Source organism: Staurois parvus, unplaced genomic scaffold (genome assembly GCF_062004578.1).
Source record: "Staurois parvus isolate SC_StPar_1 unplaced genomic scaffold, SC_StPar_1.0 ptg001398l, whole genome shotgun sequence".
NCBI lineage: Eukaryota > Metazoa > Chordata > Amphibia > Anura > Ranidae > Staurois > Staurois parvus.
Genome location: NW_028319194.1, coordinates 558411 through 572057, shown reverse-complemented (window position 1 = coordinate 572057; position 13647 = coordinate 558411). Strand labels below are relative to the sequence as shown.

Below are 13647 nucleotides of genomic sequence, written 5' to 3'. Positions count from 1 at the left end.
TGCCCCAGGTGTTGTAAAATAAAAATGCAGCTCAGGCAGCAATACTCACTGCCTCTCTAGTGCTGTCACCCTCCACTCCGAAGAACAAAGCATATCCTTGGAGAATTAGAAAACTGCATAGCATAATGTAGAGAACAGCAGCAATATGATCATAGCAGTATGGACTAAGGGCATCAGTCTACTATGCAAGACAAGTCTATTAGCAAGACAGACTCATTAATTATGTCCTCACCCTGACAAAAGGGTTTCTAATTTCAACAAATCCTCTCATAGCCAAGGATATGGCTCGAGGAAACGGAGTCTGATCATCATCAATGGAATTCATGTCCATCCCAAAAGCTACCTAGAAAAAAAAAACAATGAGTTATAATGTATCCCAGGCATTGCCCACATTCAACCCCTAACTTTCTTATTGTCCTCCACAGCATGTTCGAGAAACAACTTTTATTATGCCCCTTGAAGCCATCACCAGAGTTGCTATTGGGAGGCCAATTCTATTGGTGTGGGTTTCTCCCCCAGAACTACATCTCCCAAGAGCCCTTTCCCTACACAGGATATGAAGCAGATTCTTATGAGTCAGGGCAACAACTTAGCAACTTTGTTTTGTTGGTAAAGAAATCAACAATGGGGAGAGGGGGAGAGGGGTAGAAAGGGGTGAGGCACAGGTGATGATCTGTAGTTCAGCACACAGGGCTGGTTGGATTTTTAGTGCAGAAAAGACACTGTTAGAAGTTAGAACCACACTTGAGGTTTTTAAGAGATCAACATACATTTGATGTGCTTTGCTTCTAGTGTATCCATGGTGACTGAGATTCCTGTTCCGAGAACATCCCCAGTGCACGCTCCCAGAACAGTGACCGAGCTGTCACAGACAGCTTTCGTTCTCTGTTTGTAATTGAGAGCTAACCGTGTAACCACTGTGACAACCAATCACAGTGATTACACGACTGAGGAGTTTGCCGCTGCATTAGGACCCAGTTAAAAGGTCACCAGAAGGGGACAGGAAGGAGTTAAGGAGTATAACTAAATTTATTGGGCTATGGAGGACCCCAAAAAAATAAACCACAGTCTAATTTAACCTGCTGCCAATGCATCAAAAAGCTCATGACTCAGCCGATGTTGAGGAAGAAGCTTGAAGCTTGGAAATGTGTTCCTGTATCCTACTGTGCAGGTGAACAGTGGCTATGTCAGGTGGCCTCCATTTCTGGGGTTGTGCATCGGTGACAGTGTTCATTCAGTGACAGCGGCTTTATTCCTTCACAATTGCGCTCTCATACGCTTGCTAGTGGCCAAGTTAAGGGTCCTGGTTCACATTTCTTCACACTAGGCTTTAAGGTGACCCAGACTGTTATGCCTAGAACATGCCATTTTTTTTGTGAATGCAGTTATATCCATTCAATTGCTTGCTGCTTAATATACTACACTATGGGGTTTTGCGCTCGTCTTTCCTTTTGTTTTTCAGGTGAAGGAGGAATGGGCTACCTTCAGGCACACTCGTTTATCCATTACTATACATGCCTGAAAATGGAAGGTCCACACTTCGAAGGCAGAGCAGCATCCACATATATTTAAAAATGTATGCAATGGCAACAGTGTGAAATTTATTTTTGTCTTGTGCACCATATTTTAAAGCGCTAGCTAGAAACTAACTGGAGCGATGATTGCCATTTTCGTTCTACTTACTGGATTTGGTACATGGACACACTTGAGACCTTCAGCAGCCATTGAACTGTGCTGGGCTGCTTGTGTGTCCCTGCACACCAGTGTAACGTATGTCCATATGTAATCTATAGAAAATGTTCTATTTTTTGCCAATGTCTGTACTCAATACTTCTGTTTATGATAGCGCAGCTAAATACCTGGAGTACGGTCGTGCACATCCATTCGTGTCTATCGGAGGTTGTACAGAGCACCTGGGCTTTCCATGCAGTGTGGAAGGATGCTGGAACTTGTGCTGAATGGGTTCAGGTGCCTGCTTGCAAGAGCCCTATGGCCCCTTTCACACTAGGTGGAATCTGATTTGCTCACCAGGGGATCTGTCCGCTGATCCGCTGCTGAGCAGAGCAGGCGGATGACATGTCTCGCTTTGTTCTATGGGCGGGTGGGTGTAAGGTAGGGTAGCCACCTCATCCCTTTAAAACCGAACACATATTAATTACACAGGTTCTGTGGCTGATTAAGGTGGTAATTAAACTCACTGAGTGCCTTATGTGGAATAAATTATCCTCAGAACATGTGTATATAATATGTGTTTGGCTTTAAAGGGATGAGGTGGCAACCCTAGTATAAACAGACGTGTAAAAGGACTGCCTTCTGATCCGATCCACAGACAGAGGGGGGGCAGATCCCCTTCTTTTTTCTTTTTTTTTTGTAGCGGACTGGATCAGATTGGAAGTTGACAGATGTTAATGGTCACAAATCTGTTTACCCCTGCCAGTCCATAGGAATACATGGACTATCCAATCAGGTCCGAATAAAAAACTGACAGGCGGACTTGATCAGAAAGTGGCTTGAGGGAGTATAGTAGTATGCAGAGGGTGAATTCAGAATTCTCAGATTTTCTTCATGGTTAAGACATAAATTCCTCCTCTGCTGTTCTAAACTACGACAAAATAAAACTTGCCATTGATCACTTCTTAATCGTGAATCTGGAGTGAAATTTCATCTCTTCTCCAGTGCTAGATCTGTCTCAGACCTTTGCAATTATGTGCATAGAATTTGCTAATTAAGAGGAAGCCTGAGTTCCATCTGTGTTTGTGATCAATGCTTCCATTAGGGCTGCATCCGTTGTGTGATCCGGTTGTTCAGCTCAAATGCCAAATGTCTGGATGTAGCGAGAAATCTAATCAAAGTCCAGGTATGGGGTGGTCAGATTGGAAGAACCTATCTGCTAGTGTAGGGGCAGCTTTGTTAGTAACAGAAAACCTAAATCTGTTGATTCTAAGTACCTTTGAGATGACATCCAGGGTGACTCTGCAGAACATGTTAAGCATTCCAATCTCAGTTTTTCCGTCAGCCTTTTCTGCCAGTCTTTGCATCAAGTCCTCGGCTTTCTCATTGAAAGGTGCCATCAATCCAGTAAGGTATCTGCATACAGGTAACAGAGGCACCGATTATGAAGGTAAACATACAGGGACCAAGACACCAAAATGTGTCTCCTCATACACATCCATTATAACAGTGCAGAGAGATGCTACCCTCTTATAGCTAAATTCTCTACAATAAAAACTTCAAAAATGGTCTCTCTTTAAATACAGATGAAATATTTGTAAGGTCTTGTTCACACAGGCAGCTGGGGTAGGGTTTGTAGCAAACTTGCTCATCAGAGTTGGACGCGGAGTTCCCCTTTCTCTTTTCTTTTTAGTGGAAGTATTCCTCGATCATGCACTCCCTACCCCCTCCCTTCCTGAGAGGCAAACGTTATCTCCTGAGTGACAGATGGTGGGGGGTCAACACAGGTGAAGGCATGCCCGGTTTGGTGCCAGCAGTCTGTGGAAAGTGTAACCTTTCTCACCCATCATAAAACAGATAAGACCTTCTCCCCGGACTTGAAAGATGTTGAAACCTCATAAAACTGACCAGCAGTTAACTGAACATTCCTCAGGTCAGCTGTCACCTATGTTTCATATCATGGAGTATGAAGCTGTTAGTTTTAATTGAGAGTCCACTGACCTCCGGCCCAAAATATTGTATTGGGCAGAGTCAGAGCCACCCCCCCCCCCCTCCCCTGCAGAGGGATTTTTAAAAAGGACAGGCTGCAAGCCTGAAAGCTAAGCTTAACACACATCTCCTGAATTTAACATCGTAACAGAGGAGATCAAAGACCCTTCCTGCTCTGCACTTGGATCTGCTTACAAACCAAGGCATATTGGTAAGTAACTTAACTCTTTAATTTCCTTCCTATTATCTCTTTGCTGTACCTTTATATGCATATATATATAGTTACATTTTCTTTGTAAATATTTTATTGCACCTGTTTGACTCTTTTAGTAATAAATCTTTCTTTCTGAAAGTGTTAAACTGTTTCTAAGCGCTTAATTGCAATTCACGAATTCCTGCCTTTGAAGAGACGCTACTGTGTTTGTTTAATCCTCTGCCCAATCGGCCTGCGGTGACCGTATTGGACGGGTGACTTTTCAGTCATTATAGTGTATATTTGATAACGGGAGTTTCCCAGTCTCCAACAAAAGTGGTGGTGGCAGTAGAGGGTTAGTTGCGCAATTAACCCGACGCAGTAACAAGCGCATTCAGGCTGCAGGCACTGATTGTAGCCCATTAGCTGGACAATCGCTGTGCAGGGTGCAGCTGGGTGGGGCCTTGTTATGCACGTCACACCGCGGTTTTAGATCGGCTGGTCCTTCGGTCACGAGTTGGTGAGAAGGTCTGGGGTCTGACGCCGTGGGCGTGACGTATTACTGTTAGTCGCTGTTGTGCAATTGTCGCATGTTGATGGCGGCGACCGTGCAATCCGTGACAGGGTTGCCATCTCATACCTTTAAAACCGAACACATATTAATTACACAGATTTTGAGGCTAATTCAATGCACATAAGGCACAAAGGGAGTTTAATAAGCGCCTTAATCAGCCACAGAACCTGTGTAATTAATGTGTTCGGTCTTACCCTAGGTTCTGTGCGGATGGTGCCACTGCGGATCCGCACGACCACCTGCACAGAGAAATGCGGACCCGTGGGCGGGTGCCATTACTTCTAATGGCATGCCGCCTGCACTGGAAAACACAACCATACTGGGAACCGAGGTTCCCGTGTGGGCTGCGTTTTCCAAAGAAATGCAGGGACTTCTTTCCCTGCGTGTCACGAGCATGGGAGTCCATTCAAATGAATGGGCTCTCGTGCCCGTGCAAAACGCGGCCCGCGCGGCCGCGGGGATGTAAAAGCAGGTGGTTGAGCCGTAGTTTTACTGACCCCATCACTCACCTAAAGAAGGGCATGCAGCTGCTCAGGGCTTTACAGAAGTCATGACCGTGATGCTCTGCTTCACTAACAAGGCAAAAATTAAACCACACGTCACGTTCAGCACAGAACACGACCCATTTAAGTGTATGGGGCTGGGCTGCAACCACTCTGCAAATGCATGCATTGCGGTGGTTCAGCCTTTTTATGGTTAAACCAGGTGATGAGAAGGTGACTTATCGCCAAAAGCCCTTTGAAGGGTTGCTACGCGTGAGAACAAGCCCTAAGAAATCTCTTTTACCTACCTAAAAGTTCCTGAATTTGACTTGGTATCAGTCTTTCAGTCCCCTGCACAGTAGAGCTCAGATTGTGGAAGGAATAAGCAGCACCTGCAGCCAATCAGTTGTGTTGCACTGCCAAGGAGCAGGGACAAGACCTGGTCTCCTCCCCTGTTAGGACTGTGTCGTGTAGAGCTGTGCAAATCCCAGAACTGGGTGGACATACATTCAAATCCTTTGGCAGGTAAAACAGCTCATACACTTACAGAGCATCTAGAGTCATTACAAAAATATTGCACTCCCCCCCCCCCTCACTTCTGTCAGATAATGCACCACTTTGCCCAGAAAATTGTTGCAATTACAAATGTTTCGGCATTCTTGTGTTTGTTTCTTTTGTTTGTATTGGTATGACACAAAAAAAGCGGAGAAACAAAAAGCCAAATCTGACACATTCCACGCAAAACTCCACAAATGGACGGGAAAAAATTATTGGCACCTTTTCAAAATTGTAAGATATAATTGCATTCCAAGTTTGTGATGTTCCTGTAATATGTAATTAAACTCACCTGTATCAATTAACAGGTGCTGACAATATAGAAATCACATCGGCAACCAGTTAAAATGGTGAAAAAAAAAAATCAATTCAATCTTTATTCTGTTGTGTGCCACATGGAGCATGGAGAAGAGAAAGAGCCGCAAATAATTGTTTTAGGATTTGAGAATACAAATTGTGGTAAAGTATTAGTAAGACCTCATCTGGAATATGCAGTTCAGTTTTGGGCACAGATTCACAAATAGAACATTGGGGAACTGGAGAAAGTACAGAGAAGGGCAACCAAACTGATAAGAGGCATGGAGGAGATCAGCTATGAGGAAAGATTAGAGGAACTGAATTTATTCTCTCTTGAGGAGATTAAAGGGGGATATGATCACCATGTATAATACATAAGGGGGGATATGATCTCCATGTATAATACATAAGGGGGGATATGATCTCCATGTATAATACATAAGGGGGGGATATGATCTCCATGTATAATACATAAGGGGGGATATGATCTCCATGTATAATACATAAGGGGGGATATGATCTCCATGTATAATACATAAGGGGGGGGATATGATCTCCATGTATAATACATAAGGGGGGATATGATCTCCATGTATAATACATAAGGGGGGATATGATCACCATGTATAATACATAAGGGGGGGATATGATCTCCATGTATAATATATAAGGGGGGATATGATCTCCATGTATAATACATAAGGGGGGATATGATCTCCATGTATAATACATAAGGGGGGATATGATCTCCATGTATAATACATAAGGGGGGATATGATCTCCATGTATAATACATAAGGGGGGATATGATCTCCATGTATAATACATAAGGGGGATATGATCTCCATGTATAATACATAAGGGGGATATGATCTCCATGTATAATACATAAGGGGGGATGTGAGCTCCATGTATAATACATAAGGGGGGATATGATCTCCATGTATAATACATAAGGGGGGAGATATGATCACCATGTATAATACATAAGGGGGGATATGATCTCCATGTATAATACATAAGGGGAATATGATCTCCGTGTATAATATATAAGGGGGGGGATATGATCACCATGTATAATACATAAGGGGGGATATGATCACCATGTATAATACATAAGGGGGGATATGATCTCCATGTATAATACATAAGGAGGGATATGATCTCCATGTATAATACATAAGGGGGGATATGATCTCCATGTATAATACATAAGGGGGGATATGATCTCCATGTATAATACATAAGGGGGGATATGATCTCCATGTATAAATACATAAGGGGGGATATGATCTCCATGTATAAATACATAAGGGGGGGATATGATCTCCATGTATAATACATAAGGGGGAGATATGATCTCCATGTATAAATACATAAGGGGGGATATGATCTCCATGTATAAATACATAAGGGGGGATATGATCTCCATGTATAATACATAAAGGGGATATGATCACCATGTATAATACATAAGGGGGGATATGATCTCCATGTATAATACATAGGGGGGGGGGGGATATGATCTCCATGTATAATACATAAGGGGGGATATGATCTCCATGTATAATACATAAGGGGGGATATGATCTCCATGTATAATACATAAGGGGGGGATATGATCTTCATGTATAATACATAAGGAGGGATATGATCTCCATGTATAATACATAAGGGGGGATATGATCTCCATGTAGAATACATAAGGGGGGATATGATCTCCATGTATAATACATAAGGGGGGGATATGATCTTCATGTATAATACATAAGGAGGGATATGATCTCCATGTATAATACATAAGGGGGGATATGATCTCCATGTAGAATACATAAGGGGGGATATGATCTCCATGTATAATACATAAGGGGGGATATGATCTCCATGTAGATTACATAAGGGGGGATATGATCTCCATGTATAATACATAAGAGGGGGATATGATCTCCATGTATAATACATAAGGGGGGGATATGAGCTCCATGTATAATACATAAGGGGGGATATGATCTCCATGTATAATACATAAGGGGGGATATGATCTCCATGTATAATACATAAGGGGGGATATGATCACCATGTATAATACATAAGGGGGGATATGATCTCCATGTATAATACATAAAGGGGGATATGATCTCCATGTAGATTACATAAGGGGGGATATGATCTCCATGTATAATACATAAGGGGGATATGATGTCCATGTATAATACATAAGGGGGGGATATGATCTCCATGTATAATACATAAGGGGGGGATATGATCTCCATGTATAATACATAAGGGGGGATATGATCACCATGTATAATACATAAGGGGGGATATGATCTCCATGTATAATACATAAGGGGGGATATGATCTCCATGTATAATACATAAGGGGGGATATGATCTCCATGTATAATACATAAGGGGGGATATGATCTCCATGTATAATACATAAGGGGGATATGATCTCCATGTATAATACATAAGGGGGGATATGATCTCCATGTATAATACATAAGGGGGGGATATGATCTCCATGTATAAATACATCAGTGGTTCATATAGTGAACTCGGTGTAGAGTTATTCCCCCTGAGGTCATCACAGAGGACAAGGGGACGCTCTTTACGTCTGGAGAAAAAGAAATTTAATCTCCAAACACGGAAAGGTTTCTTCACAGTGAGAGCTGTGAAAATGTGGAATAGACTCCCTCAAGAGTTGGTTCTGGCCAGCTCAGTGGATTGCTGTAGGAAAGTTCTGGATTCTTTCTACACAGAATATAACTGGATATAACATTTATAGGTAAAGTTGATCCAGGGAATACTTTTTGTGTTTTGTACAAAAAAGAATAAAAAGACCTAGAAGGAACTTTGTTTTACATAATGCTTACATGGCAGCACATTATAATCCATATACAGGATTCACAGATAAAGGCATATAAGATGAAGGTATAGCAGGATACATTCAAAGAGCTTTGATGGTAAAGAAGCAGAAAAACCCTGACATAACCAACCTGGATAGTCTAGGCAGTCATGGAGCTGGTATATTCCCATAAATAGTACAAATTCAGCAAGAGCAAACAAAGAAAGGGGGAAAGAGGGAGAGACTACTATCCTTCCCTCCATAACAGATCAATCAACCATGTACTGAGCATGCTCAGGTTAACAGCCATAAGGAACATGGCAAAAGTGAGCTACATTGAATCCAAAAGATATAGTATGAACACAAGAAAAGGATTAGGAAGAGAAAAGGAAAGGGCACAGAAAACCTGACCAAAATCCTGCACTCCCTACACAGATAAGATGAACATTGTAAGTGGTGTAGCTGGGGATCCCAAACCCTTCTAAATTTGGCTTGTTATTGCGAAAGATACTAACCAATTTTCCATTTAACATGATCCAGGTAAGTTTGCGCTTCATTACAGATATGTCAATCGCAGGAGTCTTCAAGCAGTGGCAATAGATATCTTAGCCACCAAAAACATTTAGAAGATAAGAGTTTTGGGAATCTCATCAACATGTTAATTTACACAGGCCACTTGAGCTTGTTTAGGAATATTGATCATTGTTACTGGATATATTAAATTGTGCTCTCTCGCCCAAAAGCTTCTAACCTTGGGGCAAGTCTACCAGGTTAGAAACGTCGTTCCCTCTTGGCCGTAGCCTCAGAAGCAAAACAATACATAATTTTAGAAGCCTGGCTGGGACTAGGTAGCAATGTGACAGGACATTGTAATTATTCACACTATATTTTAATAGTTTCCAGCCTAGTCCTATTAATCTGAATGATCTTGAAGATTGTAAACTTACAAACCCACTTTCAAAAAAGCTGGGACACTGTATAAAATCTACATAAAAACAGAATGCAGTGATTTGCAAATCTCAACCCAAACCCAATGCCCCTGCCAGTGCTGGAAGATGGAAATCAATTGCTTATGGGTCTTGCGCTGGCTTGCTGCATTGTGAACACAACAGGTCGGTAGCTCAGCACAGGAGCCATTCAGAAAATGCTTTGCATTTTCTGAATTATTATTATTATTATTACATTGAGTTTATATAGCGCCAAAGGGTTTGCTCAGCGCTGTACAATATAGGGGGGGACAATACATGGCACAGTACAACAATAACAAACAACGTACGAGGGGTTAGAGGGCCCTACTCTTTCGAGCTTACAATCTAGGAGGGAGGGGGTAGTGGTACAGTAGGAAGTGGCTGAGGGGAGTGAAGTGGTGGGAGGAATGAGGGAGGATGGCCGTTAGGTGAGGGTGGGGTAGGCTTCCCTGAAGAGATGGGTTTTGAGGGAGCGCCTGAATGTGAGGAGGGAAGGCGACAGTCTGATGGATTGGGGCAGTGAGTTCCAGAGGATGGGGGAGGACCTGGAGAAGTCTTGCAGTAGTGCGTGGGAGGAGGAGACCAGGGAGCAGGATAGAAGGAGGTCCTGTGAGGAGCGAAGGGTACGGATAGGGCGGTACTTGGGGATCAGGTTGGTGAGGTAGTCAGGGACAGTGTTGTGAACGGCTTTGTAGGTCAGGGTTAGAAGTTTAAATTTGATGCGTTGGGCAATTGGGAGCCAGTGGAGGGAGAAGCAGAGGGGGGTGGCAGAGGTGGAGCGGTTGGTGAGGTGGATGAGTCTAGCTGCCGAGTTCAGGATGGTCTGAAGCGGGGAGAGTTTGCACTGGGGTAGGCCGGTGAGGAGGGAGTTGCAGTAGTCGAGGCGTGAGATAATCAGGGAGTGTACGAGTAGTTTAGTGGTGTCTGGGGTAAGGAAGGAGCGTATCTTGGCGATGTTGCGGAGGTGTAGCCTGCATGTGTTTGTAAGTGATTTGACATGAGGTTGGAAGGAAAGGTTTGAGTCCAGAATGACGCCAAGGACTTTGGCTTGCGGGGCGGGAATGATAGTGGTGTTGTTGGTGATGATGGATAGGATGGGGGGGGTGTGGGCAGGGGGAAAGACGAGGAGCTCGGTTTTGGAGAGGTTAAGCTTGAGGAAATGTAGCGACATCCAGTCTGAATGAATGCAAAGCAATCTCTGATTGGATGAGGAGGAGAGCATGGCATCTCCTCTCTCCCTCGTTCAGTCAGAGAACGCATTGCATTCATTCAGTACAACAGGGCAGCTGCTCAGCACAGGACTGTGAAGTTAGTGGAGACCACTGGAGTAGCAGTGTCTACATCAGTAATTTCCAGCTTCCAGGGGCATCAGCCAGGCATGGTATATACATAGTTACATTGGTCCAAGCTGGAACAATGCAACTATGTATAAAATATCCAGATCTGGAATTCTTCTTTAACATTTTACATTGCATGTAGTTTGCATGGCGTTTGCATTAAAAGCAGTGTCTATTTTGAGTTTCAACGTCTGGTTAATATTTGTTCTTACGTTCTACTAAACGCTGGATCCATAATTCTCCTCTGTTTGTGCCAGTGATCATAATCCCGATCTGTCACCAAGCCTTTTCCCAAGAACCTGGTATATGATGGGTAACAAAACAAAACATTTGTTAAAGTGTTAATGTAACTTTTGCATAACTAAAGGTATCAGTGTTATTTTAGTTGGGGCAGCTACATGGATCTGCATAGTTTTCTCAGTCTAGGTTTCCTTTAGAGCAGGGGTATCCAACCTGCGGGTCAAGAGAGTTCAGAATGCCAGGCACATCTGGAGGGATGCTGTGCAAGCAGAGAAGCCACAGCGGCCAGCAGGGATCACCTTGTTACAGGCATGTATAGAGGGACACCAGGGATGATGTGGAAGCATAGCAGTCATGGCGGCCAGCACCGAGAATCCAGGCACAGACACAGCTGTAGGGATGCCAGGGCTAACTTTTTTGTAAGACCATTCGCAGCAGTGAATACAGGCACTCCACATAGTGCCAGGCAAATAAATGCCTTATGGCTGTATCTAGGGGGGTTCAAGGGCTACACCCCCGCCCCCCAAGATTTCAGTCGTGACTCCCCGTCCACAACCTCCTTTCTAGCCCCTAACATAGTGCTGAGTGGGGAGGTAGAGGGGATGTAGTGAACGGGGGTCTTTGGGGGGGAGCAACTAAAATCTGGGGTGGGGGGGTGGGCAGCGCATGTTGCCCTCTAACCTTTTCAAAAAAATATTACAATAAAAATAATATAGATAGATATTATGTATATCCATGATCGTTAACTTGTGATCTTCCTGAATTTTCTTCTCACCAGCTATCCTTATTGTTAGTTTATTTTATGTATGACAATTCCTCTTCTTCCAGTGTGGCCCAGGAAGGTCAAAAGGTTGGACACCCCTGATTTAGGTATAACTAAAAGGCAAAACCTTTTTTTTTCCCTTTTGGATAGAGTGTAAAGGGATAAGATCCTCTGTCATCTTTGTATTGCTGTCTGTGAAAGTAAATACCAAATTTTTGGTTGTCAACAGAACAGGACCAGAAGGGAAATCTTCCTAGTGGGGTCACCAGTTCTGGTGACAACCAGGGATTTACTCACTTTGGAGGAATTTCTTCTAACTTCCAGCTTTGGCTATGGGACAAGAAGTGAAGAGAAATCTACCCAATGGGGACACAGATGGAAAACAAAATGACCGGGGTTATAACCCTCCCTTCCACTATCCAAAATGAAGAAAGTTTTGCTTTTAGTTCTACATTAAGCACAGATGTTTTTATGGACATAGCAGGTGTTTGACCTTTTGTATTGGATAACCCCAATATGATTTCTATGTAATATGTATATGGAATATTCTGAAAGATGTTGTACATACCGAACACCAAACAGGTTAGACATACGGCTGTAAAACCAGTCCTTTGTGTATTTTGGAGACATCAGGAATTCCTACAATAAGGTATAAAAATAGATCTTAGAGCATTGCTCCACCCTTCAATCAAATATAATGACCACTTCGTAACAGTGATTTTTATTATTTTCCTGTACATGGTTGCACCAGTGTCACTTGTCAAAAATACCTGCTTTACCTTGGTAATCCCATTCTATGTAGCCTTCAAAATTTCTTTACAGGGGTCTCAATTGCCCAGACACATGTGCATTCTAACTGATATTTTGTGCACTATTTAAGCCCTTGTTGCCTAAATCCATGGCAGGTACAGTGCTGCAATATGATGCTACCAGAGCTTTATAGTGTATCTAAGCTCGAGAACAAAAAATCAATATGTAGGCTCACTAGTTCTTAGATGTGTTGACTGCATTGTTTTATTTTTGGTGGCTTTATCTTTTTTTTCACACTTTCTGTCCCTGGGTGACAATGCATACTCACTGTACCATATCAATGGAAGAGCAGTGTGGTCAGCCTAAGGTAGGAAGTGTTAGGACTACCTCCTCTTCGTTTTAGCGGCATAACATACAGGGTTGACGTGTCCTGTAGTTAACTGCAATGACTGGGAACAATGCTAACTTCCTTCTCCTGAGATCAGCCAGGTGTAGAGCTTTGGAGTCTGCTCACTCCACTTGCAGTCAATAATCCAAGAAAATAGACCGCATGCCAAAAACGTCTCGCTCCAGTAAAGGTTTATTGCAATGACAGCACACTGCTCAGTACTACCGAGGGCCAGTTCCAAAATGCGCTTCACCCACAGTAGGGCTTAGTTCTGCATGACTGAGCCTTGCTGTGGGTAATACGCATTGGGGATATCACTTAGGCTGGGAGTGAGTGGTGTACTATCATTGCAGTAAACTTTGACTGGAGCAAGATGTTTATGGCGTGTGGCCTGTTTTCTTGGATTATTGACTGCAGTAGGAATGAGCTTGAATTTTACTTCGGATTTGGTCGGAACCCAGAAGGCAGCTGTCAGTGCCAATGGGCTGCAAGCGAGGGATTCCCCATCATGCAGCAGTGTGTACACAAAGGGTTGAGGATACTCATGACATCATTGTCCTAATATGGCCACATGTCATATTAGGTCAAA

At 43.1% G+C, this 13647-nt stretch overlaps 1 protein-coding gene across 2 annotated transcripts in view; it reads right to left on the bottom strand.

The window, feature by feature from the left end:
• The window catches only part of LOC149436217 (cholesterol 24-hydroxylase-like), a 58042-nt gene that overhangs the window by 25092 nt on the left and 19303 nt on the right, over nt 1-13647 (bottom strand). The window contains exons 4-7 of one of the 2 annotated variants that reach the window (XM_089661861.1): nt 12489-12559; nt 11130-11216; nt 2949-3087; nt 233-343 (exon numbers count right to left, since the gene is read on the bottom strand). In XM_089661861.1, the coding sequence (XP_089517987.1) occupies nt 233-343; nt 2949-3087; nt 11130-11216; nt 12489-12559 (408 nt within the window). The remainder of the gene's footprint in view (nt 1-232; nt 344-2948; nt 3088-11129; nt 11217-12488; nt 12560-13647) is intronic. The other variant, XM_089661862.1, reaches the window with a different exon arrangement.